We start from the raw sequence: 26,238 nt of genomic DNA on the forward strand, positions 1-26,238 counted from the left end.
TCTCCATGAAGTGAGTAAGAAGTAGTATTAGAGTATGTTAAAATGTGAGAAAACATCAGATTAGCCACATTAAAAATGCTTTTATTTCATAGTTTTCAGACAGTATATCACTTCCTGATATTACGTTTTAAATACATGTTTCTTTGCTTCAAAAATCAAACGTTAATTAAACATTTTTGTAACTTCGTAAAAAATAGGTTCATTAAAAAAAATTTCAATAACGTTGTATTTTTCATTTCGTTTGATTTTCTAAAGAGGAATAAAAACACTTAGGAACAAAAATCTTGACTAAGGTCCTCATAATTCATGCATCAAAGGGTTAACAATATTATGCCTTGACTTATTGTCTATGCATGTATATTACACACAATGTTACACAAACATTTGGTAATAGGCAGAATATTGTTAAAATTTTAGGAGTTTAGAACTAAAATTTGAACAATTTCTACAATATTCCATCTGTTATTATTAACACAACTACAGACCACAGTGGATCCATAAATGCATAGAACATTTAGGAACAGGCAGAATATTGTTGAAATTGTTCATCTTTGTTTATATTTATGTATTTATTTGCATTTTACTGTGAAAAAATTGTTTTGTAAATGTAAATATTTTCACAGTGTAGTCTTATTTTTTTTCACTTACATTTTTTCCACATAATTTGTCACAAAGAAAATTAGTGGTTGTCATTATTTATGGGTTATTGTGTTGTTCTTTTGACTGTAGATCACTTTGGTCTGTATGTGGAACCTGAACCAAAAGGATGTGGACAACCTGGACTGTTCAGGTTCATTTTTGCACTTTCATCCCGCGGGCTGGAATGGGACCTTAGGTGGGCCAGATTTGGCCCCTGGGCCGCATGTTTGACACCTGCGCAATAATACAAGCGCTTATCTCCTCATTGTTCCATCTTTGTACTATGGGTCCTTTGACTTTATTGTCTCTTTACAGCTGATAACACTAACAGTACACTAAGACATGCAGCCAAATGAAAGGAAAAACCACCATAATGTGTGGGACCGGTTGGATTTTACACCGTCCTTCCAGAGGATGTTTCCTCTTTTGGGCGGTACAAAGTTAGCCTGGGTTGAACTGATAAATAGGTGATGAATAAATGCAGGATTTACTTGATAAAATGGACAAATATTAACCTCTTCAGACCCGATGCTACTTTTGTGGCAGTTCCCAAATGAATTTTTCTCTACATTTAAACTTTTTTAAGTGATTTATTACCATTTATTAATACATTATCGTGTGTGTTTTGCATTTTTTCAGTGAAAAGCATGTATTTTCCTGTATTTAATTCACAGATCATTTAGATTTTCATGAAAGCTCAGATTAAATTCGAAGATTATTTTATCAAAAACAGAGAAAACTGAAGAAGAAGTGACTTTTTCAGCAAAATTTTTCATTAACTGAACATAAACCCAGTGTGTCCATCCACTGTCACTGATCCAACTCCATGGGTTTTACTGGTGAATCAATGTTGCAGAAGATGATGGTGTTTCCATGGTAACTACAGAGCCTCTGAATGTCTAAATGGGTCATATCTGATTACCACGAAAGATGAAGAACTGTATTTTACACCAATTATTTACATGGATTTTAACCAGGTTTGTAACTCTATGAACAATAGGTTCATTAAAAAATTTCAGTTGAATTGTTTTTTTTTGTTTGTTTGTTTGTTTTTCCACACCTAAAGAGGAATAAAACTGCTTGACTAAGGTTCTCCTAATTCATGCAAGAAAGGGTTCAAATGTGAAGAGTAAACATAAGTGAAGATGTAGAACAGAGGTGTCAAACATGCGGCCCGGGGGCCAAAACTGGACCCCAAAGGGTTAAATCCGGCCCTGGATTTGATCTCATATGGGCCAGACCAGAGAAATAATAGAATGTAATAAAAATAACGACAACTTCAACTTTTTCTCTTTAAAAAAGTTAAATTACGTGAAAATGTTTACTTTAACAAACTATCCTTTCACAAAAAATGTGAATAACTGAACAACCTGAAATGTCTTCAGAGAAATAAGTGCAATTTTAATAATATTCTGCCTGTTATGAAATGTCTTCAACCTTTACCCTGTGTGCTAATGCTAATTGCTAATGCTAATTGTTGTGTGATTGGTTGGGTAAAATAAAAAGAATAAATGTCCCTTTGGGAATAATTCAGCTTGCTAACCTTTATCATATAACCCATGTGCTAATGCTAATACTAATGCTAGGTGCTGTGTGATTAGTTGGGTAAAATCCAAAGAATAAACATCTCTATAAGGACAATAAAGCTCGCTAACCTTTAACACATAACCCATGTGCTAATGCTAACGCTAATGCTAGGTGCTATGTGATTAGTTGAGTAAAATCCAAAGAATAAACGTCTCTATGAGGACAATAAAGCTTGCTAACCTTTAACATACAACTCATGTGCTAATGCTAATGCTAGGTGCTGTGTGATCAGTTGGATACAATCCAAAGTATAAATGTCTCTACAAGGACAGTAAAGCTTGCTAACCTTTAACATACAACTCATACACTAATGCTAACTGCCAATGCTAATGCTAGGTGCTGTGTTTGTAATAGGATGGGCGAAGTGCAGAGAACAATTTTCACTACAGGTATAATAAAGTGATGATAATATTTATTAGTTTATTATATATTATTATAGATATATCAATAGTACACATGTTAATAAATGTTTTGTGAATTTGTAGATCCACTTTGATCTGTAAGTTGTAATGAACATGTGTAAATGATAAATTGAGACAGAATATTGTAATATGCGCACGTATTTTTCTTTAAAAATTTCAAATTGTTCACGTTAATCAAATTTTTTAAGAAATAGTTCATACATTTAAACATTTTCATGTTGCAGTTTTAGTTTTTCACTCTAAAACATAGATAAAAGTTTAGAGTTCATATAATAATCTATAAATAATGTCATTTTTTGTCCTGGTCTGATCCACTTGAGTTCAGATTGGGCTGAATGTGGAACCTGAACGAACATGACTTTGACGGCCCTGGTCTAGAACAACACTGAAAACACACTTTGGACATGAAGAGCCTCCGTCCCATCAAACCACCATGGCCATGTGACAAGAGGCCCTTGTTTACGTCAAGCCCCGCCCCCTCCAGTCGGGTGGGTGTTGTCTGACCGTCGTCCAATGACACGGCAGCGTTGACCCTTTGAAACCCAACCGTGATAAATCAGTGTGTAAAAGCAGAGAGGGAGGCGGAAGAGGAAAGATATGATGAAACAACAGAGACTTAGAAGAAGACCAGGGACTCATTTACGCACATGGAACCATTAATCATTAAGTCTTTTACTGTTCGAAACTCTACGCGCTGATAAAAAAGAACAGCAGTGACCTTCTGTTTACAGTTCAAAGGTCACCCTCTGTTTTTCACATCTGGTAAAAAAAAAAAAAAAAAAAAAAAAAAACCCTAGAATCACTGCCTCATGGTTAAATTTACCAAGAGGAAGAAATCTAACAATAGAAGGGGGCGGGACTTACACTGGAGGAGAACTCAGCTATGTCAATCAAACTCCAAATATGACTTCTATCAGTGATCAATAGGAACTGCATTGATACATGTTATAAACCACAGGTGTCAAACATGCGGCCCGGGGGCCAAAACCGGTCCGCCAGAGGATCCAGTTTGGCCTGTGGGATGAATTTGTGAAATACAAAAATTACACAGAAGATATTAATAGTCAAGGATGTTAAAATCATTTTTGGTCAATTCAATCTAAAATGAGTAACCTATAAATAATGAAAAAAGCTGTTTTTTCTCTTTGTTTTGGTGTAAACAAAGTAAAATTGCACAAAAATGTTTACATTTACAAACTTGCCTTTTACAAAACATGTGAATAACCTGAACAAATAAGAACAGCCTGAAATATCTTCAGCGAAATATGTAGAATTTTACCAATATTCTGTCTGTTGTTAAATGTTTGGTGTATTTGTAGATCCACTGTGATCTGTAAGTTGTGATGCACATGTACAGGGTGGGGAAGCAAAATTTACAATGAACATTTAGTTGTTTTTTCTCAGCAGGCACTACGTCAACTGTTTTGAAACCAAACATATACTGATGTCATAATCATACCTAACACTATTATCCATACCTTTTCAGAAACTTTTGCCCATATGAGTAATCAGGAAAGCAAACGTCAAAGAGTGTGTGATTTGCTGAATGCACTCGTCACACCAAAGGAGATTTCAAAAATAGTTGGAGCGTCCATAAAGACTGTTTATAATGGAAAGAAGAGAATGACTATGAGCAAAACTATTACCAGAAAGTCTGGAAGTGGAGGAAGCAACAAAAAACGAACCAAAGCTTTTATTAAAGCTCTCAAATCCAAAATCCTGAAGGATCCAACCAAATCCATGAGAAAAATGGCAATTGAACTTGAGGTAGACAACAAGACCGTTAGAAATGCAGTAAAATATGATTTGAAGTTAAAATCTTACACAAGAACACCAAAACACTTGTTGACAACAGCAACAAATCCAACTTTAGCAATTTTTGGGAATCATGTTTATGTCCGCCTTCTAGCCCAGATCTAAACCCTCTGGATTCTGCTGTTTGGGGCGTTTTAGAACATGCTACCAATAGAACATCACACAGCAATGTCCACTTTCTTAAAGATACAATTAAAGAAGAATGGGAGAAGTTGTCACCTGAATATTTGAGGAAGACTTGTGCAAGTTTCAGGAAGCGTGTGAAGGCAGTTATTGAGAAAGAAGGAGGACACATAGAATAAAAACATTTTCTATTATGTACATTTTCTTGTGGCAAATAAATTCTCATGACTTTCAATAAACTAATTGGTCATACACTGTCTTTCAATCCCTGCCTCAAAATATTGTAAATTTTGCTTCCTCACCCTGTATAAATGATAAACTATGGTGCAATATTGTTAAAATTGCACTTATTTTTCTTCAGGATTTTCAGGTTGTTCATATATTTTTATGTTATGTTCAAGTACAGTTCATAGATGTAAACATTTTCATTACAGAATTGTACTTTTTTCACTCAAAAACACAGAAAAGTTTGGAGTTGATGTTATTTATAAGTTCTTTTCCTATTATTTTCTGGTCCGGCCCACTATATCATATTGGGCTGAATGTGGCCCCTGAACTAAAATGAGTTTGACACCCCTGTTTTTACTGTAAAAAAAATGGTCAAAAATTTAAATATCAAAAATATCTCAAAACTGTGAACTAAGTTTGTAGACATTTCCATGTTACAAACCATTAAAAATAATGACCATTGTTGTTGTTCGTAAAAGCAAATTTTTTATATTTAAAAAATGTCAAAAATGTAAATTTCTCAAAACTATGAACAAACGTTGTCGACATTGTCCTCAGGAAGATAGATAAAGAGTTTTAAATGAATCCAACCAGTAGTTTCAGAGAAGGTTGTTGAAATCTAGACACTGGTGACCTTGTGTTTGACCCTTCAAGGTCACTCTAGGTCAAAGGTCATGAACCCAAATCAGAGTCCGTATATGTCTTCCTATCAGTGATCAATAGTAACTATACTGATATCTGGAACCATTTCCATGTTATAAACCAGGGCTGTCAAACTCATTCCAGTTCAGTTCCACATTCAGTCCAAAATGATCTCAAGTGGGCCGGACCAGTGAAATAATAACAGTAAAAAAAGTAAAATTAAATTATGATAATGTTTACATCTACAAAAATCAGAATAACATGAACAACTGGAAACATCTTTAGAAAAACAACTGCAATTTTAACAATATTCTGCCTCAGATTATCAGTTTATCATTTACACATGTGTAATACAACTTACAAACACACAAAACATTTAATAACAGGCAGAATAGTGTTAATATTGCATTTACTTATCTCAAGACATTTCAGGTTATTCACATTTTTTGTAAAATAACAGTTTTGTAATATAAACATTTTCATGTAATTTTACTTTTTTTACACTGAAACAAACAGAAAATTTGCTGTTTTCATTATTGATAGGTTTAACCCTTTCATGCACAGGTCACTCCAGTGGACAGTTCTTCTCCAGCTGTTCTCTTCTATATTCACGGGTTTAGTTGTTTTAGTTCCATATCAGCCAACACAGTGGACACTTATGCACCATCTCATATCCTGACATTCAGACCATTACTGTAACTTTGCTGTTCTTGATAAACCTGATCTGCACCAACATGTTTGAGTGTAAATCATTTGTTATTTGTCAGACAAGAAGGAAGGTTTTTTCTTTGCACATTATCTTGATGAAGTGAGTATTTACTAGCATTAGAATATGTTAAAATGTGAGCAGACATCAGATTAGCAGCATTAAACATGTTTTTATTTCAGTGTTTTCATATCCCTCTGATATTGGTTTTTAAACATGTTTCTTTACTTCAAAAATTAAATGCATGGATATTTTTGTAACTCCACAGAAAAAAAACCTTGATCGCATTGTTTTTTTCATGCCTAAGGAGGAATAAAAACACTGAAGAAAAATATCTTGACTAAGGTTCTCACAGTTAATGCATGAAAGGGTTAATAGCAAAGGTCTTTGCTCTATTTATTATTAATGTGACTTCAAATTTTTTAATTTTATGTTCTTATTCTGGTTTTTATCCTGGATTGTTTTTATCTTTTCTGGTTTTTATTGTGTTTTATTGCATCTTGTTTTTATTTATTTGATCTTATCTGTTATTTACTTATCCATGCTGCTATACCCATGAATGGTGGAACACTGAGCACTGTTTGTCCTGTCTGGAAGTGTGATCGAGTGCCTGTCTTGCATGTTTAATGTATGTGTTGTTGTAATGCCAAGGCAATCACCTAGACTGCAAAACTAATCTACCTACGGGTACAAATAAAGTAACCTTGACCTTGACCTTGATATGATGGTATTTTACTGGTCTGACCCACTTGAGACCTAATTGGTCTGTATGTGGAATCTGAATTAAAATAATTTGACCTCCTCGATTGTTACCATCTTCAGTGTAATTTTTGTATTTCACAGATCCATCCTACGGGCCAGACTGGATCCTTCGGTGGGCTGGATTTGGCCCCTGGGCCGCATATTTGACGCCTGTGTTATAAACCATCAAACTATGGACCATTAGAAGGAAACATACATTTAAAAAAAAAAAAACTGCCAAAAATTCAAAAATAAAATTTTCTCGAAACTGTGAACAAACTTTGTAAATATTGTCCCAAAAAAGATACATAAAATTTTAAATGAATTCAATCAGTAGTTTTGCGGAGAACGTGTTTGAAGAAATTGCTAATGAAGACAACGACAGATAAAAAAAAGTACGATAAAACAGGCGTAAAAACAAAAAAATAAAAAATAGAGCTTCTGAAACGTACACAGGAGTGAAGTACATCTGCAGAATAATGTCCATTAAACATTAATCTGTTGATTTTATTGACGATCAGTGGATAAAATGTGAGAAAATGATGCAAAGTTTTGTTTTCAGCTGCAGCTGGGATGGATAAAACTAGAATTAAATCCTTCTTCCTCCACTGTTAATGAAACTGAAGTTTGTCTTTATTTTTACAGTTTTATTACCTCCGCCAAGGAGGTTATGTTTTTGCCAGGGTTTGTTTGTTTGTTTGTTTGTCTGTTTGTTTGTTTGTCTGTCCGTTAGTGTGCAACATAACTCAAAAAGTTATGGACAGATTTGGATGAAATTTTCAGGGTTTGTTGGAAATGGGATAAGGAAGAAATGATTAAATTTTGGTGGTGATCGGGGGTGGGGGGGCCCACGGGGGGGGGCCACTGATCAGCCTTGGCGGAGGTCTGCGCTCTCCGAGTGCTTCTAGTTGGTTATTTGACTCATTTTTCTGCTTATTTGTTTATTTATTTTTTCATTGTTTTGTTGTTTATGTTTTTACTTTAATACAAATTTTCTTAATTTTTTGTTCATTTTTGCTCATTTTGCTATTTATTTTTGATATAATTGTTTATTTTATTGTTTGTTTATGCTTATTAGATTAATTATTCTAATGCTTCCTTTGTTCATTTTAGACATTTTCTTTCATTGTTTTCCCTTTTTGTTAATTTTATTCTTAATGTTTCATCATTTTTCTTTCTTTTTGGTTTATTTTGTTTCTCATTTTGTTTGTTTTATTGGTCATTTTGCTCTTTTTTTTGGTTAATTTTGTTGTTTTTTTTTATTGTTTTGTTGCTTATGTTTTTACTTTCTTGCAAATTTTCTTAATTTAAAAATTTTTTTTGGTTCTTTTTGTTATTTATTTTCATATTATTGTTTATTTTATTGTTTGTTTTGCCCATTCTTTTATTAATGTTGTTGCTTATTTTGATATATTTTATTCATTTTCTTCATTTTTTTTGTTAATTTTGTTGTCTTTGTTGCTTATTATGCTTATCACATTAACTACTCTGATGCGTCCTTTGTTCATTTTAGACATTTTCTTTCTTTTTTTTGTGTTATTTCTGTAATTTTCTTCATATTTTTTCATAATTTGTCATTTTTTTGGTTCATTTTGTTTCTTATTTTGTTTGTTTTATTGATAATTTTGATCCCTTTTCATTGATTTTGTTGATACTTTCCGTGTTCATTCTTATTAAACTGTTTCTTTAAATAAATGTAGCTGTGGTCATTACCTCCAGTCAAACACTAGATGGAGTTGGTGTTTTTCTCTCACAGTTGTGTGACTGCATCGACATGTGGACGAGAATAAAGATGAGCTGAAGGCCTGAGTTTAGACCACGTTATGGGATCTGGTCTATGAGAACTGGACCTGGTTCTGCTTTATTTAAGCCTTAAAACAACAAATTCACAGGGATCCTCATTTCACAAAGCAAGGACGTGCATTCATGGGGAAAAAAACATCAATTATTCCACAAAATCATCATCATTTTATCTATAACATCACAAAACCATGATGATTTTTTAACTGTGGGGTTCATATTAAAAATGTACTAATATTTACAACATCATACACTGTTTTATTTGGGTGTCAGTCAATAAACGTCCTAAAGAAATGACGATTTAATGACATCTTGTCATCATTTTGGGGCGAATGCATGAAAAATCAATGTAATTCAAGCTGAAAAATGTCATTAATGATGATTCTAAATGTGATATCGGGTCAGATTTATTGACAGCTAAAGGTTTTTTTTGTTGTTTACTCACTGATCTGTGTCAGAATGTATGAGTTTGGTTTCATTTTCCATGGTTTTACATAACTGTCACATCGACGCTGCAGAGAAACGACAAACATGGTTCATAAAGGAGGGGGAAAAAAGGTAATAAAAGACAAAAAGGACATTATTATAAATAAAGACAAACTAATGTCATGCAACATTTTTTACATTTGAATATTTATGCCTTTCCTGACATTCTGTTAAAACAGTTTTATTTACTCTTTTAATAGGTTTAAAATTAGATCATACAGTGAAAAAACTGACATTAATATAAATTAATATATAGAACACTAATAAATAATAGCACTTTGAACAGCAATAGTAAAGAAATCCTACCAACATTTTTTGTTTTTTTTTTAATTTTTAAGTAATTTTGGGTGAAAATGATAAGCTATAATATGTGGGAAGTGATTTTGATAAGAAGCAAATAAATAGTAATGATAACAAATAGTAAATGAATATATAGTAATAAATAAATAAATAAATAAATAAATAGCACTAATCATGAATAGTAAACACATGAATAGCAATAATAGTAAACAATAATGAAAATAATTATTAAATAGCTGTAAATATAAATAAAACATACATTTTGATGGTAAATACATTGTCATGATAAATAAATAAATAGTAATAATAATGCATAGTAAATAAATAAAAATAATGCTTGACGAAAATTAAGATGAGTTAAAGAAATTTGAGTCATTTCTAACTAAAGTTTATTTATTTATTTTTTAATCAATTTTAGGAGAAAAAACAAACTATTCTATATGTGGGAAAGAGAAAAAACATATTTATTTGACACATTTATTCAGTGATTTTGTGTTTACCTTTATGTTTGCACTGTTCTGACTTAGTTTAATACTTTAATTAATGGTTTAATAGACGACTCATAAAAAGGTGTTTTAAGTTCAACTCATTTATTTTATCAAAAGATGAACTTTATTAATTTTTTTTGGGTGAAATATTGAATAAATGAGTAAAGTTTCAGAGTGCATTTGTGCATCTTTTGGAGTATGTTTTACATTGAATCATTTTGTTTCCATATTTAATGTTTTTACGTGAGCAGGATTCCACAGCTCCTCCAGACAGACCAGAACATTCACCACCAGGTTTCTGTCTTTTGCACATTTTCGGTCCGTTGAAGTGAAACTCCACATCCTCTGTCCTCTGTGTGAACTGTGTCTGAAAGGTAAAAAGTTGAAAAGGTTCCCACGAGAATGTTCCTGTTGAGTGTCTGACTTCAGGAAGTTGTGGCTTTGACTCGACTCTGTTCACATCTGCTCATCAGCACAAACTCATGTGTGTGTAAATATACACACATGTACACTCCGCATACGTGACCAGGACGTCCACGCTGTCGGCCACGTGTCAGGTGACCCAGACAGGAAGTACGGTCAGACCTGGGGGGTCAGACCTGGGGGGTCAGACAGGGGTCCGACCGCCGGCTTTCACCGACACACTTCGACTCTCACTGAACCGACAAGTGTCACAACCACAGACGCACACTGAGCTTTCAGTTAGGTTTGAGCACACACAAGTTCTTTTACTGCAGCGTCGAAGGACTTTAAATCTGTAAAAACATCTACGACTTTACCTGTGGAGACATTTAACAAGTTATTTATTATAGAATTATCCTCCACATTTTACATTTTACAGCGTAACTCGTGTATTTTTCTATATTTAAGTCACTGATCATGTAGATGTTCATTAAAGGTCAGAGTAAATTCAAAGGTTATTATTAAAAAACTGAAAAAACTGAAGATAAAAGGAGTTTTTCAGTCAAATATATCATCAACTGAACATAAACAAGTGTCTCCATCCACTGTCATTTGTTAAACTACATGTAAATATGAGTTTTTCTTCCATTCAACCTGTCCTAAGTCATTTATCACCATTTGTCATAATATTACTCTGTATTTTGCAGTTTTTAGGTATTTTGCTATATTTACTTTACTGATCAGGTAAAGTATACACACACACACACACACACACACACACACACACAATAGTAACTTCAAGCTGTTACACAAACATAAAATTGAACAAAAAGTCAGTTTTTCAGTCAAATATATCATCAACTGATATAAAACAAGTGACTCCATATGTAACAGAGTTAATGTATATAGTGTATGATTCCACTTGCCCTCTCACACTGTTTAATTGTATTAATTAGGATTTTATTTTATGGGCATTGAACATCACACCCCTGTGAACCAGGGTCCTGCCCCCCAGGCAGACAGCCTGGGGTTTAGTTTGGCTGTGCTGTCTGCCTGCAGTGTGACAACAGGGTTCAGATTCTGCATGAGACTGATGGTGTGTTTTCTGTCGGCCTGGAATAAACGGCAAGGCGTAAAGACGATCGGGTTTTGTCCAATTCTTCACAACGCACGAGTACAGCCGCTACACATAAACTGTCATTTGTTAAACTACATGAAAATATGAGTTTTCCTTATACATTCAACCTTTTCTAAGTCATTTATCACCATTTGTCATAATATTACACTCTGAATTTTGTAGTTTTTAGGTATTTTGCTATATTTAATTTACTGATCAGGTAAAGTATACACACACATGCAAACATAAGCGCACACATACACACCCATGGACATATATATGTAAAAATAGTAAATTCAAGCTGTTACACTGAAACATAAAACTGAAGAAAAAGTGAGTTTTTCAGTCAAATATGTCATCAACTGATATAAAACAAGTGTCTCCATCCACTGTTGCTTCTTAAACTACATGAAAATATTAGTTTTTCTTATACAGTCAACCTTCCATAAGCCATTTATCACCATTTGTCACAATATTACACTCCGAATTTTGCAGTTTTTAGGTATTTTGCTATATTTAATTTACTGATCAGGTAAAGTATACACACACACACACACACACACATATACACAAATATATATATATATATATATATATATATATATATACACACACACACACACACACAATAGTAAATTTCAGCTTACACTGAAACATAAAATTGAAGAAAAAATGAGTTTTACAGTCAAATATATCATCAACTGAACCAATAAGTGACTCCATAAACTATCAGTTGTTAAACTACACGAAAATATGAGTTTTTCTTATTCATTCAACCTTCCATAAGTCATTTATCACCATTTGTCATAATGGTAAATTAGTACAATAGTAAATTCAAATTAAATTGAAACAGAGAAAACTGAAGAAAAACTGACTTTTTGTTAATAAAACAAGTGTCTCCAACCAATGTCATTTATTACATTATATGGAAAAAATGTTTTTTTTTTCTCCACATTCAACCTTTAGTAAGTGATTTATCAGCAATTCTTGTAATATTATCCTCTACATTTTGCATTTTTCAGGGAAAATCATGTATTGTCTTATATTTAATTCACTGATGACGTAGGTATGAATAACAGCTCAGAGTAAATTCAAAGGGTACTGTATCAACACAAAGAAAACTGAAGAAAACATTGAATCCTTAACTGAACATAAAAAGAGTCTACAACCACATTCATTGGTCAAATTATTATTATAAATTCAAATTCAACAAGAAAAGCATCGGAGAGCACAGACCTCCGCCAAGACAGATCTGCCCCCCCAACCCCCCAATCACCACCAAAATTTAATAATTTCTTCCTTGTGTCAGTATCAACATTTCCTGAAAATTTCATGAAAATCCGTACATAACTTTTTGAATTATCTTGCTAACAAACAAACAAACAAACAAACAAACAAACAAACAAACAAACAAACACACAAACACACAAACACACAAAGCAAAGCGATCACAATACCCCCTGGCAGAGGTAATTATAACTTAAGACAAGAAAAGATAAGGTAAGTTAAGTTCAGATAAGTTAAGTAGGCTAAGTATAAAGCATAAGAAAATATGTAAAAATGGTGTGTGTGTGTGTGTGTGTGTGTGTGTGTGTGTGTGTGTGTGTGTGTGTGTGTGTGTAAAATAGTGCTGTGTATATAAGTTTTTAAAAAGTGAATCGACCCTTTCGATCAGTGTTTGAGTTTTTATTAAACATGAGCAGATCAGACAGAGGAGGGCTGAGTTGAAGGGCTGTTTATTATGATTGACAGGTGATGACAGCAGGTGGAGTATTCAGCCAATCAGAGGTAGGGGGTGTGTTTGTAGGGGTGGGGTCTCAGATGTTGAACCTCTGGACGGTCTGGTCCACAGACAGCTGGAGGAAAGGCTGCTCCACCTCACTTCAACACACATGGACACCAGGTTAAACCCTCTGTACATCATATACCCCAGACCACGCCCACCTGGGACCCACCTGGGACCCACCTGGGACCCACCTGGGACCCACCTGGGACCCACTGGCTCATGTCACACACTGTGGATGATGATATGACTTTAAATTCAGGGTCTGAACCTGGAACGTCAAACTGATTTTATAATAATATGATCTCAGATGGGTCAGCCCAATAAAACAATAACAGTAATCTATAAATAATGTCAACTCCAAAACCTGTCGACATGTTTTAGAATAAAAAGTAGCTTACATTATGAAAATATTTACACCTACAAACTATCCTTTAAAAAATGTGAATAACATGAAAGACCTAAAATATATTGAGAAAATCAGTGAAATCTCAACAATATTCTGCCTCAGTTTATCATTGACACACATACATTATACTTTACAGATCAAAGTGGATCTATAAACACACAAAACATTTAATAACATGTATAATATTGGTTTATCTATAATAATAAATAATAAAGTGATTATTATTATCAGTTTAATATACCTGTAGTGAAATTTGGTCTCTGCATTTTACCCATCCTAATATGCACACAGCACCTAGCATTAGCTATAGCAGTTAGCATTAGTAATTAGCATTAGCAATTAGCATTTTCACACAGGTTATATATTTAAGGTTAGTACGCTTTATTATTCCCATAGGGAAATATATACTTTGTATTTTACTCATCCTGTCACACAGCACCTAGCATTAGCAATTAGCAGAGGATGAACTTGCTTTATTATCCTTGTAGCGAAATTTAATGTCTACATTTTACTCATCCTAATACACACACAGGACCTGGCATTAGCATTAGCAGTTAGCATTAGCATATAGGTTAAAGGTTGAAATTCAAGTCACTTTATTATCCCTGTATGGCATTTTACCCATTACAATTTGCACACACTGAATCTAGTATTAGTACTCGCAACTAGAATTAGCAATTAGCATTAGCACAAGGGTTAAATGTTAAAGGTTAGAACGCTTCATGTCACCCATCCTAATACATACACATAGCATCTAGCCTGAGGATTAGCAAATAGCATTAACACATAGGTCAAAGGTTAGCTTGCTTTATTATCCTTGTGGAGAAGTGTTCTGTCTGCATTTTACCCATAATTCACAAACACAGCGCAAAAGCATTAGCAATTAGCATTAGCACAAAGGGAAATTCAATCTCTGCATTTTACCCATCCTAATAAACACTTAATTAGCATAATTAGCACATAGGTTGTTAAAGGTTAAGTTATTTTATTATCCTTATATGGAAATTGCATCTCTGCATTCTACCCATAACACACACACACACACACACACACACACACACACACACACACAGAGAACCTAGCATTAGCATTAGCACAAAGGATAAAGGTTGAAGGTAAACTTGCTTAATTTTACTGTAGGAAAATTCAGTCTCTGCATTTTACCCATAATACATGCACACAGAACCTAGTATTAGCATTACCAATTAGCATGTAGAGTAAAGTTTGAAGGTTAACTTATTTTAGTGTATTTACAGGGAAATTCCGACTGTGCATTTTACCCGTAATAGACACACACAGAAAATAGCATTAGCATTAGCAATTAGCATTAGCATGTAGGGTAAAGTTTGAAGGTTAATTTACTTTATTACACTTATAGGGAAATTCAGTCTCTGCATTTTACCCACAATATACGTACAGCAATTAGCATTAGCATTAGCAAATAGCATTAGCACATAAGGTAAAGGTTGAAGGTTAACTTACTTTATTATACTTGTAGGGAAATTCAGTCTCTGCATTTTACCCATAATACACACACACAGCACCTAGTATTAGCATTAGCATGTAGCATAATGGTTGAAGGTTAATGTACTTTATTATACTTAAAGGGAAATTCAGTCTCTGCATTTTACCCACAATACATGCACATAGCACCTAGCATTAGCATTAGCATTAGCCCATTAGGAGTAGTGACCTCCCATTGAACTCATTGGGGGGGTTGTTGACAGTAGCATGAACCTAAATGAAGCTGTTTTTTGTTGTGCTTTCTGGAGCTCAAGGCCTTTTCAGTTTTCACATCGTACACACCTGAGGATGTAGGTGACACAGAGGATGCAGAGCGGCTGTGTGACTCCGCCCCTCGACCTGGACGGCCGGATGCTGGGGATGACGGCGCTGTGACTCTCGGCCCAGACGTAGCCTCCGCCTTTGACCAGGATCCGGTAGCGGCTGCTGACCGACTGGCTCTTCAGAAACACTGTCCACAGAAGCACAAACATCAGGCGTCTGCAGGCGTCTACGAACTCCAAACCTGCGTGGTCTACTCACAGCTGACGTGGTTTTTGGTCAAACAGCTGGTGTCCAGGGCGTGGCAGAGGTTGTAGATGGACCGGCCTAGGAGCTCCTCAGGGCTGTAGCCTAGGAGCTCTGTCACTCTGCAAAAAACACACAAACTCGTATCAACCACGGTCCTCAAATGTGTCGAGGACTTTGTGAAGCATGTTTTAATGACACAGTAAGCGCTCCAAAAGTACCAGTCCATTTCATTCCAACCACTGTTTTCACTCTAGAGCCACTGCTGCATTCAAGGACAATGAAATTACACAGTAGGTGTGAAAGTACAAAAAAGGAGAAGGTTAAAAGGGAACAAAGCGGTGGATTATTGTTATCTAAATGCTTTTGTCGTAGTTATGGTATGATATATTATCTGCTTCAAATCAGTTTGGTGTGTGAGAAGGATGTTATATTCAGCAAAAAAAAAAAAAAAAAAGCCTGACTGGACAGAAAATGATTAAGCCATAACCTATAAGTGTTTCTCCAGCCTGAGAAGCTCCTGAAAATGACACCACTAGTGTTTTTGCAACTTAAGTAACTGATACATAACCTTATATACTTCCTTTTCACTTATTAGTTTCATAACACGCAATATTACGCAATGGAATTCCTCATTTAATTCAAGTACAGGACTTTGGTTTTTCTTCTCGTGTCACTGTCCAAATACTGTATGTGAAAGATTTGTATTTAATGGGATGTTTTTATTTTATTATATTTGTCTCAAGTGTCTAAAAGTGTGAAAAAATTAATCAAAATGAACAAAAATGGCTAAATAATGATTAAATGATCTGTAAAATAATCAAAACAATGAAGAAAAATGAATAAAATATGCTATCATTTGAACACAATAAACAAAATTGACACAAATGAACAGAAAAATCAATAGAATAAAAAAAGCAAAAAAAGAAGAATAAACAAATTAAGACAAAACAAAGCATGCACAGTAAACAAAATGATCAAGAAAAAATTAACAGAAATTAATAAAATCAACAAAATGAACAAACTTAGCAAAATGAATGACATAATTGAGAAAATTGTACAAAAATGAGAAAAAAAAATATTAAATGATGAATAAAATAATCAAAATAATGAAGAAAAATGAATAAAATATGCAATCACTTGAACACAATAAACAAAATGAACACAAGTGACCAGAAAAATTAATAAAATTAAAAATAAACAAAATAAGCAAAAAAGAATAAAATGAAGAATAAACAAATTAATACAAAATGACAAAGCATGCACAATAAACAAAATGACCAAGACAAAATGAACAGAAATCAATAAAATAATCAATAATATGAATAAACTAAGCAAAATGAATAAATACATTAAAACATTCTGAGTAGAATTATTACATTTTTAAAAATCATATTAAAAATATATATGTAAAGTATTTTGTGATTTTATTTATGAAAAAAGACAATGACCAATATTAACAACAGAAGAACAAAAAAGAACTAGAAGCACTCGGAGAGCGCAGACCTCCGCCAAGGCTGATCAGTGCCCCCCCCCGTGGGCCCCCCCACCCCCGATCACCACCAAAATTTAATCATTTCTTCCTCATCGCATTTCCAACAAACCCTGAAAAATTTCATCCAAATCTGTCCATAAATTTTTGAGTTATGTTGCACACTAACGATCAGTGGCCCTCCCTCGTGGGCCCCCCCACCCCCGATCACCACGAAAAGTTAATCATTTCTTCCTCATCCCATTTCCAACAAACCCTGAAAATTTCATCCAAATCTGTCCATAACTTTTTGAGTTATGTTGCACACTAACGGACAGACAAACAAACAGACAGACAAACAAACAAACAAACAAACAAACAAACCCTGGCAAAACATAACCTCCTTGGCGGAGGTAATAATCAAGAAAAAGAAAAAAAAAACAAAATAATGAACAGAAATTTTAAAATAATCACTAATATTAACCAAATAATGAAGAAAAATTATCAAAATAAGTAAAAAAAAAAAAAAAAAAAGAACAAAATAAGAAAATAACCATGAAAAGAAAGAAATAGGCAACAAAATTAACAAAAATGAACAAAGGAATATAAAAATGCCAAAAAAAAAAAACCATCTCCTAAACTGAATTTCTTGGTATTTCAATGTTTTCATCCTTATATTAATTTAACTCTGATATAAAATAATATAATAATTGCAGGTTTTCTCTAAATTCAGTGTAAACTTGACTTTAATCTGGTTTCTCTGTTGTACCTGAAGCTCTGAGTGGACAGGAGGGGGTGTGAGGGCGGGCTTAGAGTTGAGGGGGCGTGTCTGACCACATGTGGGCGTGTCCTGTGGGTTGCGTACCTGTGGTCGCAGTAGGTGAACCTCATGTCCATGCTGTGCTGGCTGGTGAAGGTGTGTTTGCTGAGGAGGGTGTGGCTCAGAGGCAGCGGTTGGCACGTCAACAGGAGGCAGGAGACGGTCGCCGGGGCAACGCTCACCATCGCGCGGCCCTCACAGTGAAGAACCTGGAAGACACACGGCGACAGCGGTCAGAAGGTACCCATACAGACGAACTGAACGGCGGTGTGGGCGGAGTCACACCCACCTTCCACGTGGCTGATTTGAGGTTGGCGCTCCGCCCTCTTTGGGTCAAAGCGCTTTTAATCCTCATGATGAAATCCCGTTTGGCTCCGCCCCAGAATTCATCTACGAGAAGAGAAGCACTGAGTGAACAATGAGATAAAACCAAAACCAAAGATGAGATGAAAACCAAAGAAAAAAACATAAAAACTAAGGTAAATGTAACTGTGTTGAAACAAAAAACACACAAGATATGAGACAAAGACTGAAAATATAAGAAAAAACAACAAAAATGAGGAAAAAATGAAACAAAATAATAAATAAGGTGAAAACTATGAGAAAAAGAGACGAAAATGGGACTAAATCAAGTCAAAAACCATGAAAATATTCAAAAACAGAATTAAAATGAGACAAAAACAAAAATAAAGATGAGATGAAAACAAGATGAAAACAAGGTAAAAACTCAGATAAATGTAACTGTGTTGTAGTTCTTTCCACAGGTTCTTTATAATAATCCAGACCCATGTGGTCCTATCAGGTCTACATGAAGGATGGTTCTGGATGAGTTAAAAAAAAAAAAACACAAAATGCAAATAGAAAATGAGACGAAAACCACACAAGAAATGAGACGAAGACTGAGACAAAATCAGAAAAAAGAAACAAAAATGAGGAATAATGATACAAAATAATAATTATGGTGAAAACTATGAGAAAAAAGAGACAAAATGAGTCAAAAACCATGAAAATAGTCAAAAACAGAATTAAAATGAGACAAAAAGAAGTAGAAACAAAACCAAAACAAGACAAACGTTGAAAAAAAAAAGTGGGAAAAAAGCGATATTATATTTGCATCATTGTGTTTTCTTTTTTTTCTCCTGTGGTTCCTTCTCTGCAGTTTTTCATCTGAACAGACCATAAACGTCCTGAACTGAATGTGACCGCTCCAAACACTCACCTGGTGACAGACGGAGGTTATTTCGGATTTCTTCGTGGTCACATGGGTGCGTGAACTCAAATATGTTGTGTCCCATTAACTCAGTCTGGGAGGAAAAAAACAAAGAATGAGTCCACCTTAAAAACCTGAGGATGGAACATAAATAACTAGAAGCACTCGTAGAGCACAGACCTCCACCACCACACCCCCCCACCACCAAAATGTAATCATGTCTTCTTTGTGTCAGTATCAACATTTCCTGAAAATTTCATCCAAATCCGTCCATAACTTTTTGAGGGTTCTTGCACATGGACAGACAGACAGGCAGACAGGCAGACAGGCAGACAGACAGACAGACAGACAGACAGGCAGGCAGACAGGCAGACAGACAGACAGACAGACAGACAGACAGACACAGACAGACAGACAGGCAGACAGACAGACAGGCAGACAGACAGACAGACAGACAGACAGGCAGGCAGGCAGACAGGCAGACAGGCAGACAGGCAGACAGGCAGACAGACAGGCAGGCAGGCAGACAGACAGACAGGCAGACAGACAGACAGACAGACAGACAGACAGACAGACCAACACTGACAAAAACATAAGCTCCTTGGTGGATGTAATAAGAATAAGAACCATCAGAATGGATATAAACTATGGTTAATATGTCTGATCAGGTTCAGACTGTCCACTGACTTTAGTGGAGGACTTGTTTCCACAGGACAGGACAAGTCTGGGACACCACAGGGTCAAAAAATAAACAAGTAAATTTTAAATAAATAAATAAATCAATAATTGAGAAATTCTGGATCCACACCTCATTTGAGGTGACCTCATGAACTGTGTACAGATACCACACCACTTTTAGTTGGTGTGGTATCTGTACACATTATAAGGCTTCCACATGTGTGTTCACACCACGTCAAACACAGGTGATTAGTGGTTAGGTTTAGGGTTAGGATTAGGGTTAGGTTTAGTGGTTAGGTTTAGTGGTTAGGGTTAGGGTTAGGTTCATGCTTAGGGCTTGGGGTTAGGGTTAGGTTTACGGTTAGGGTTAGGATTAGGTTTAAGGTTAGGGTTAGGGTTAGGTTTAGGGTTATGCTTAGGGCTTGGGGTTAGGTTTATGGTTAGGGTTAGGATTAGGTTTAAGGTTAGGGTTAGGGTTAGGTTTAGGGTTATGCTTAGGGCTTGGGGTTAGGGTTAGGTTTACATTTAGGGTTAGTGGTTAGGCTAAGGGTTAGGTTTAATGGTTAAGGTTAGGGTTAGGTTTAGTGGTTAGGTTTAGGGGTTAGGTTTAGGGTTAGGGTTAGGTTCATGTTTAGGGCTTGGGGTTAGGGTTAGGTTTACGGTTAGGGTTAGGTTTAGGGTTAGGATTAGGTTTGAGGTTAGGGTTAGGGTTAGGTTTAGGGTTATGCTTAGGGCTTGGGGTTAGGGTTAGGTTTAGTGGTTAGGTTTAGGGTTAGGTTTAAGGTTAGGGTTAGGTTTACAGTTAGGGTTAGGGTTAGCAGTTACAGATATGTAAACCTGAGATCTTAGCGTACATTGACACACGATCAGATTTGGAAAACCTTCACTAAAGTAATCCAGTCTTGTTCTGTCCTCTGATAAAACACTGCGGCTGAAGGGTTGAATTTCACAGTATCTGTATGAGGGTCCTGTGAAGGCTTCACACATCCTTCATGTCTCATTTTTGCAGATTCTGGTTTCCATGACGCTGTGTTCATACCTGTGTTAAACCCATGTATCTGCTGACATTATCAGACAGGAAGATCATGTCTCCGTCGGTGGAGACCACCATCAGAAACCCCTCCAGGATCCTCAGGTACAGGCTGGTTTCCTCCTTTTCACCGCCGTGGTCACATGTTCCGTTCAGCTGAGCGTCCACCGCCCCCGTCCTGAAGTTACCTACCAACACCAACCAGACCATACATGAGGAGAAACCCTAACCCTGACCCTGGACCTGCAGCGGACCTACATGTTCAGTTCTAATCCTAAATCTAACCCCCTCCATATTCAGTTCTAACCCTAACCCTGTACACAAACAGAGGATGTGGGCTCTCATTCTGCTGTGGTCGTGTACATAAATCGGTCGTTTGTATGAATCTGTTTCGTCTTCAGCTGCTGAAAACCACAGACTGAGCTACTTTACACCAGGTGTTTGTTCCCAGAGGTGAAGGTTTTCTGTGTGTACGTTCAGATTTAAGGAGAACTAGAAAAGCCCTCGGAGAGCGCAGACCTCCGCCGAGGCAGATCAGTCCCACCCCACCCCCCACCACCACCAAAATTTAATCATTTGTTCCTTGTGCCAGTATCAACATTTCCTGAAAATTTCACCCAAATCCGTCCATAACTTTTGGAGTTATCTTTCTAACAGACAAACAACTCTAACACTTCTGCTACACATGATGAATCAGTCTTCAATATCTTGTAGAACTTGTTGGGAACTTATTTTATTTATTTATTTATTTTTTTACCAAACACTCTGACCATTCATTGTGGAGTTACACATACATATGTTGAAAATATCCCTGTCTCCCAATGATAAAGAATCCTTTTAAAAATTCCTGGATCCAGACAGTGATCCAGATCATTCCCAAAATCTAATCATTTATTACTTGTCCCATTTCGGACGTTTCCTGAAAATTTCATCAAAATCCATCCATAACTTTTTCAGTTATGTTGCCAACCAACCAACCAACCAACCAAACAAACAAACAAACAAACAAACAAACAAACAAACAAACAAACAAACCCTGGCAAAACCCTAACCTCCTTGGCAGAGGTAATAATCTGCTGAATTCACTTGAATCTGGGTGAAAAGTCCCAAAAAGTCCTCCACTACAAAAAATAAACCAACTCTGATTCTTTATTCCACTGTAAGAAATACATAAAAGAACTGGAGAGAGAACATTTAACATTAGTTACTAATATTTACACTATATTTGGACTGTTGTTGTACTTTGTCTCTTTAATATTTAGTTAATGAAGTACTGAAACAACTGAATAGAGTTACATCTGTAGAGGTGTGTGTGTGTGTGTGTGTGTGTGTAGTTTAATAATAACAGAACATAATCCAGCATAATAATACATAGAACAGAATAATAATAATAATAATAATAATAATAATAATAATAATAATAATAATAAATATAATAAAGTGACAACAGTAATAGTAGCTGGAACAAATATATATAAGTAATATAAGTATGTAAGTAATTGTAGTAATAAAAAAGTAATTATGTAATATAATATTAGAATTTGCACTATATATAATAACAGAACTAATAATAATCATAATAAGTAATAGTAGTCCTAACAATGATATATATGCAAGAGATAAGTAATATAAGTATGTAAGTAATAGTAGCGGGTGTAGTAATAAAAATAATAATAATATACGATAGTAGAATCTGCACAATATGTGTGTGTATATATATAAATAATTATAATAACTGAGAATAGTAATAGTAGTAGTAAAAACAACATATTAGTCAGTAAAAAGTAGTATAAAAATGTAAGTAATACAACTACCACCACTACTACTACTACAACTAATAATAATAATAATAAAACTAATAATAATTCCATGGGTTAAATAACAGTATTTTTTGTCTTAAACAGTTTAAACCCGTGTGTTTTTTCACATGTGTTGGTTGTTTTCTCATCCAGTGTTTCAGATGGGGACCTGGAGTCGTTGCTGACGTACATAAGTTGCCTTCCGTGGTACCTTTGAGCAGGGCGTTGAGGCGGATGTAGCTGAGGGTGAGGCGTATGACCGACGGCTTGTCCAGGTGGGCTCTGGCGCTGGGCTGGAGGGGGAGGAGCCTGGACAGGTCTCCAAACACATCAGACTCCACCCTCCGACGCTTCCTCGCCGCCTCCCGGCTGATCGCACTGAAGGACAGGAAGTGGAATAACGTCGCTATGGTTACGGTATGTAAGCAATTTAGAGAATGGAATATTTGGAAGCTTAACCATAGTTTATTTTGCAGTTTTATTGGACATTTTCTTCGATTCATCCTGAACCTTCAAAAACCCAGAGAACCATCTGCTGATCTAAACTGTTTAACAGCTGTTTGTCCACTAATTCTATCAGTACATGGAAATAAATGGTGTAAAATACAGTTATGGTCATCAGATCTGACCCATTTGGACGTTCAGAGGCTCTGTAGTTACCGTGGAAACACCACTATCTTCTACAACACTGATCAGTAATATAAATTCAACAGACCAAATTCAGAAGATAAAATTCGAGGTATAAAATTCAGATCAAACATCTGTGGGTTTGTAGTTGACCACCTTCCTCCATCGGTGTCACATGACCAATGTAACGTAACATGATTGGCTGTTGGTTCGACTTGTAATAGAATCGATTGCTTATCTTTGGTTTCATGGATGTTGGATCTGAATTTTATACCTCGGATTTAGGCATCTGAATTTGGCCTAATGAGTTTGAGTAAAATGAATTTATATAACTGGAATTTTTTACATGTGAAATTTCTATTCTGAATTTATGAACATTGAAAAAGAAAAGTGAAAATGGGTATTGAAAATATGAAGAGTTGAATTCAGACACAAAAAAAATATTTGGAAGAGGATTAAGGCCGGTGGAAAAAAAAAACAAACAATCACAATTACGGTCAAATAAATATTTTTTATTATTATTCTGAGAAAAAAGTCAGATTTCCGAGATAAAAGTAAGAATTCTGACTTTTTTTTCTCAGAATTTTGATTTTGATTTTTTTTTTTCTGACATTCAGGGAGTGTCAGTTTCACTTTAAGGCATGCAGTCAAGCTCTGAATTCAGACTTAAATCTCGGAATTCTGACTTTAATCCCACAATTCAGACTTTCTCCTCAGAATTCTGACTTTAATCTCGGAATTCAGAATTTAATCCCACAATTCTAACTTCTTTTCTCAGAATTCTGACTTTAATCTCGGAATTCTGACTATTTTCTCAGAATTCAGACTTTAATCCCACAATTCAGACTTTTTTTCTCAGAATTCTGACTTTAATCCCACAATTCAGACTTTCTTCTCAGAATTCTGACTTTAATCTCGGAATTCAGAATTTAATCCCACAATTCTAACTTCTTTTCTCAGAATTCTGACTTTAATCTCGGAATTCTGACTATTTTCTCAGAATTCTGACTTTAATCTCACATTTCTGACTTTTTTTTTCCTCAGAATTCTCAAGTATTTGTTTCCTCAGAATAATAATAGTAAAAAAAAAAAACAGATCGGACCTTACTTTTATTTATTTATTTAATTAATTAATTAATTTATTTTTTATTATTCATTTATTTTTAAAATTTTTTAATTTATTCATTTCCAGTGACCCTAATCCTCTTCCATCAAATTCAGATACTTACATTCAGTGCTAGAAATTCAGTGGCTTTTATAATTCAAAGTTTAATGAGACTGATTCACTTCCATGTAGTTAAGTTAAATCTAAATGTGCATAAACATAAACATATATGACATTTCTAATATAAATACATATTGTATGTCATCAGTGTTGGGAGTAACAGTGTTAAAAACAGCGGCGTCACTAACGTCGTTAACATTTTCCGGTAACAGGTAATCTAATGAATAACTATTTGAAACGTTAGAACACCGTTACTGTTACCGGCAGTGAAATGTGGTGCGTTATTCTGCACTGATACCAAACAGCTGTTGTCTGTCCTGACTCGCTCAGTCAGGCACGAGAGATGTGACGTTCGAGGACGAGTCGAGTCTTTTGAACGACTCCTTTGAACGATACGAGCCGATTCGTTGTGAGTCGTTCTTCTGTTCAAATGGCCCACACTGCCTTCATGCTTCAGCTGTTGTCCACGCTGCCTTCACCTGAACCTCTAATGACATCTGCGAAGCAAGGTTCTAATAGTTCTGGAGTTTTCATTATAGTTTAGTTTTAGTTAGTTTTGACTTTTTTTTCTCTTATTCAGTTCGTTTTAATTAGTTTTTAGAGCAGATTTGTTAGTTTTTATTAGTTTTCGTTCTTTTCTAAATGTTTAGTTTTAGTTTAGTTTTACTTTCTTCATATCTTTTCTCTTCTTCTCTGTCGTCGTATTCAAATAAATCCCAGACAGGACTCTGCTGCTTTAGTCTCCATGTTTCCAGGTAGAGTGGGAACCAGAAGACGACTGGAAACCACAAGTGAACACAAGTGACGGACCCTTAAATATCATATGGTGCCAGCAGAGAAAATTGCTGGAGCGAAATAAATCAGTCTCATATCAATCCGACATTAACAAAGATAAAAACGAAGGGAATTTTATCCATAATTTTTATCAGTTTTAGTTAGTTTTGTAAGCACACAATACAGTTTCAGTTAGTTATCATTTTTTTCCTTTTAATTATAGTTATTTATTTCAGTTAACAAAAATGTTTTTACAGTTCTAGCTTTGTCATTTCATTAGTTTCATTAACGATAATAACCTTGCTCTGAAATTGAGTTGTCCCAGCACACCACATTCACTTGAACGCAGCTACGGGTGCAGCTAATTTAGGGGAGGAGTTATCAGTGAGTCCGACTGACTGGACTGGAGACATTTACCACTGGACCAGAGAGGAGCCACTGGAAAAACTGCACATGTGGGATTAACTGGAGGAGCATCTGCTTCTAGAAATGCACTTATGTGGTGGAAAAGCCGGACCCAGGTGGACCCCAGCCGGACCCTGGTGGACCCCAGCCGGACCCTGGTGGACCCCAGCCGGACCCTGGTGGACCCCAGCCGGACCCAGGTGGACCCCAGCCGGGCCCTGGTGGACCCCAGCCGGACCCTGGTGGACCCCAGCCTGGCCCTGGTGGACCCCAGCCGGGCCCTGGTGGACCCCAGCCGGACCCTGGTGGACCCCAGCCTGGCCCTGGTGGACCCCAGCCGGACCCTGGTGGACCCCAGCCTGGCCCTGGTGGACCCCAGCCGGGCCCTGGTGGACCCCAGCCGGACCCTGGTGGACCCCAGCCTGGCCCTGGTGGACCCCAGCCGGGCCCAGGTGGACCCCAGCCGGACCCTGGTGGACC

The 26,238-nt window shown here is 35.7% G+C and overlaps 1 protein-coding gene and 1 long non-coding RNA gene across 2 annotated transcripts in view; one reads left to right on the plus strand and one right to left on the minus strand.

Annotated features, from left to right (window-relative positions):
* On the plus strand, positions 1 to 15,771 carry LOC115439621 (uncharacterized). Its single transcript, XR_003938272.1, has 3 exons — positions 1 to 161; positions 15,600 to 15,601; positions 15,761 to 15,771. It is a non-coding gene; the product is annotated as an uncharacterized LOC115439621 (long non-coding RNA).
* epas1a (endothelial PAS domain protein 1a) overlaps positions 13,177 to 26,238 on the minus strand; it is a 14,834-nt gene continuing 1,772 nt past the window's right edge. Inside the window, exons 2-9 of the mRNA XM_030163469.1 lie at positions 22,939 to 23,105; positions 20,938 to 21,116; positions 19,230 to 19,314; positions 18,300 to 18,400; positions 18,056 to 18,219; positions 15,735 to 15,841; positions 15,495 to 15,663; positions 13,177 to 13,377 (exon numbers count right to left, since the gene is read on the minus strand). Of these exons, the coding sequence (XP_030019329.1) occupies positions 13,314 to 13,377; positions 15,495 to 15,663; positions 15,735 to 15,841; positions 18,056 to 18,219; positions 18,300 to 18,400; positions 19,230 to 19,314; positions 20,938 to 21,116; positions 22,939 to 23,105 (1,036 nt within the window). The 3' untranslated portion in view covers positions 13,177 to 13,313. The remainder of the gene's footprint in view (positions 13,378 to 15,494; positions 15,664 to 15,734; positions 15,842 to 18,055; positions 18,220 to 18,299; positions 18,401 to 19,229; positions 19,315 to 20,937; positions 21,117 to 22,938; positions 23,106 to 26,238) is intronic.

This window comes from Sphaeramia orbicularis, chromosome 19, assembly GCF_902148855.1.
Source record: "Sphaeramia orbicularis chromosome 19, fSphaOr1.1, whole genome shotgun sequence".
Classification (NCBI taxonomy): domain Eukaryota; kingdom Metazoa; phylum Chordata; class Actinopteri; order Kurtiformes; family Apogonidae; genus Sphaeramia; species Sphaeramia orbicularis.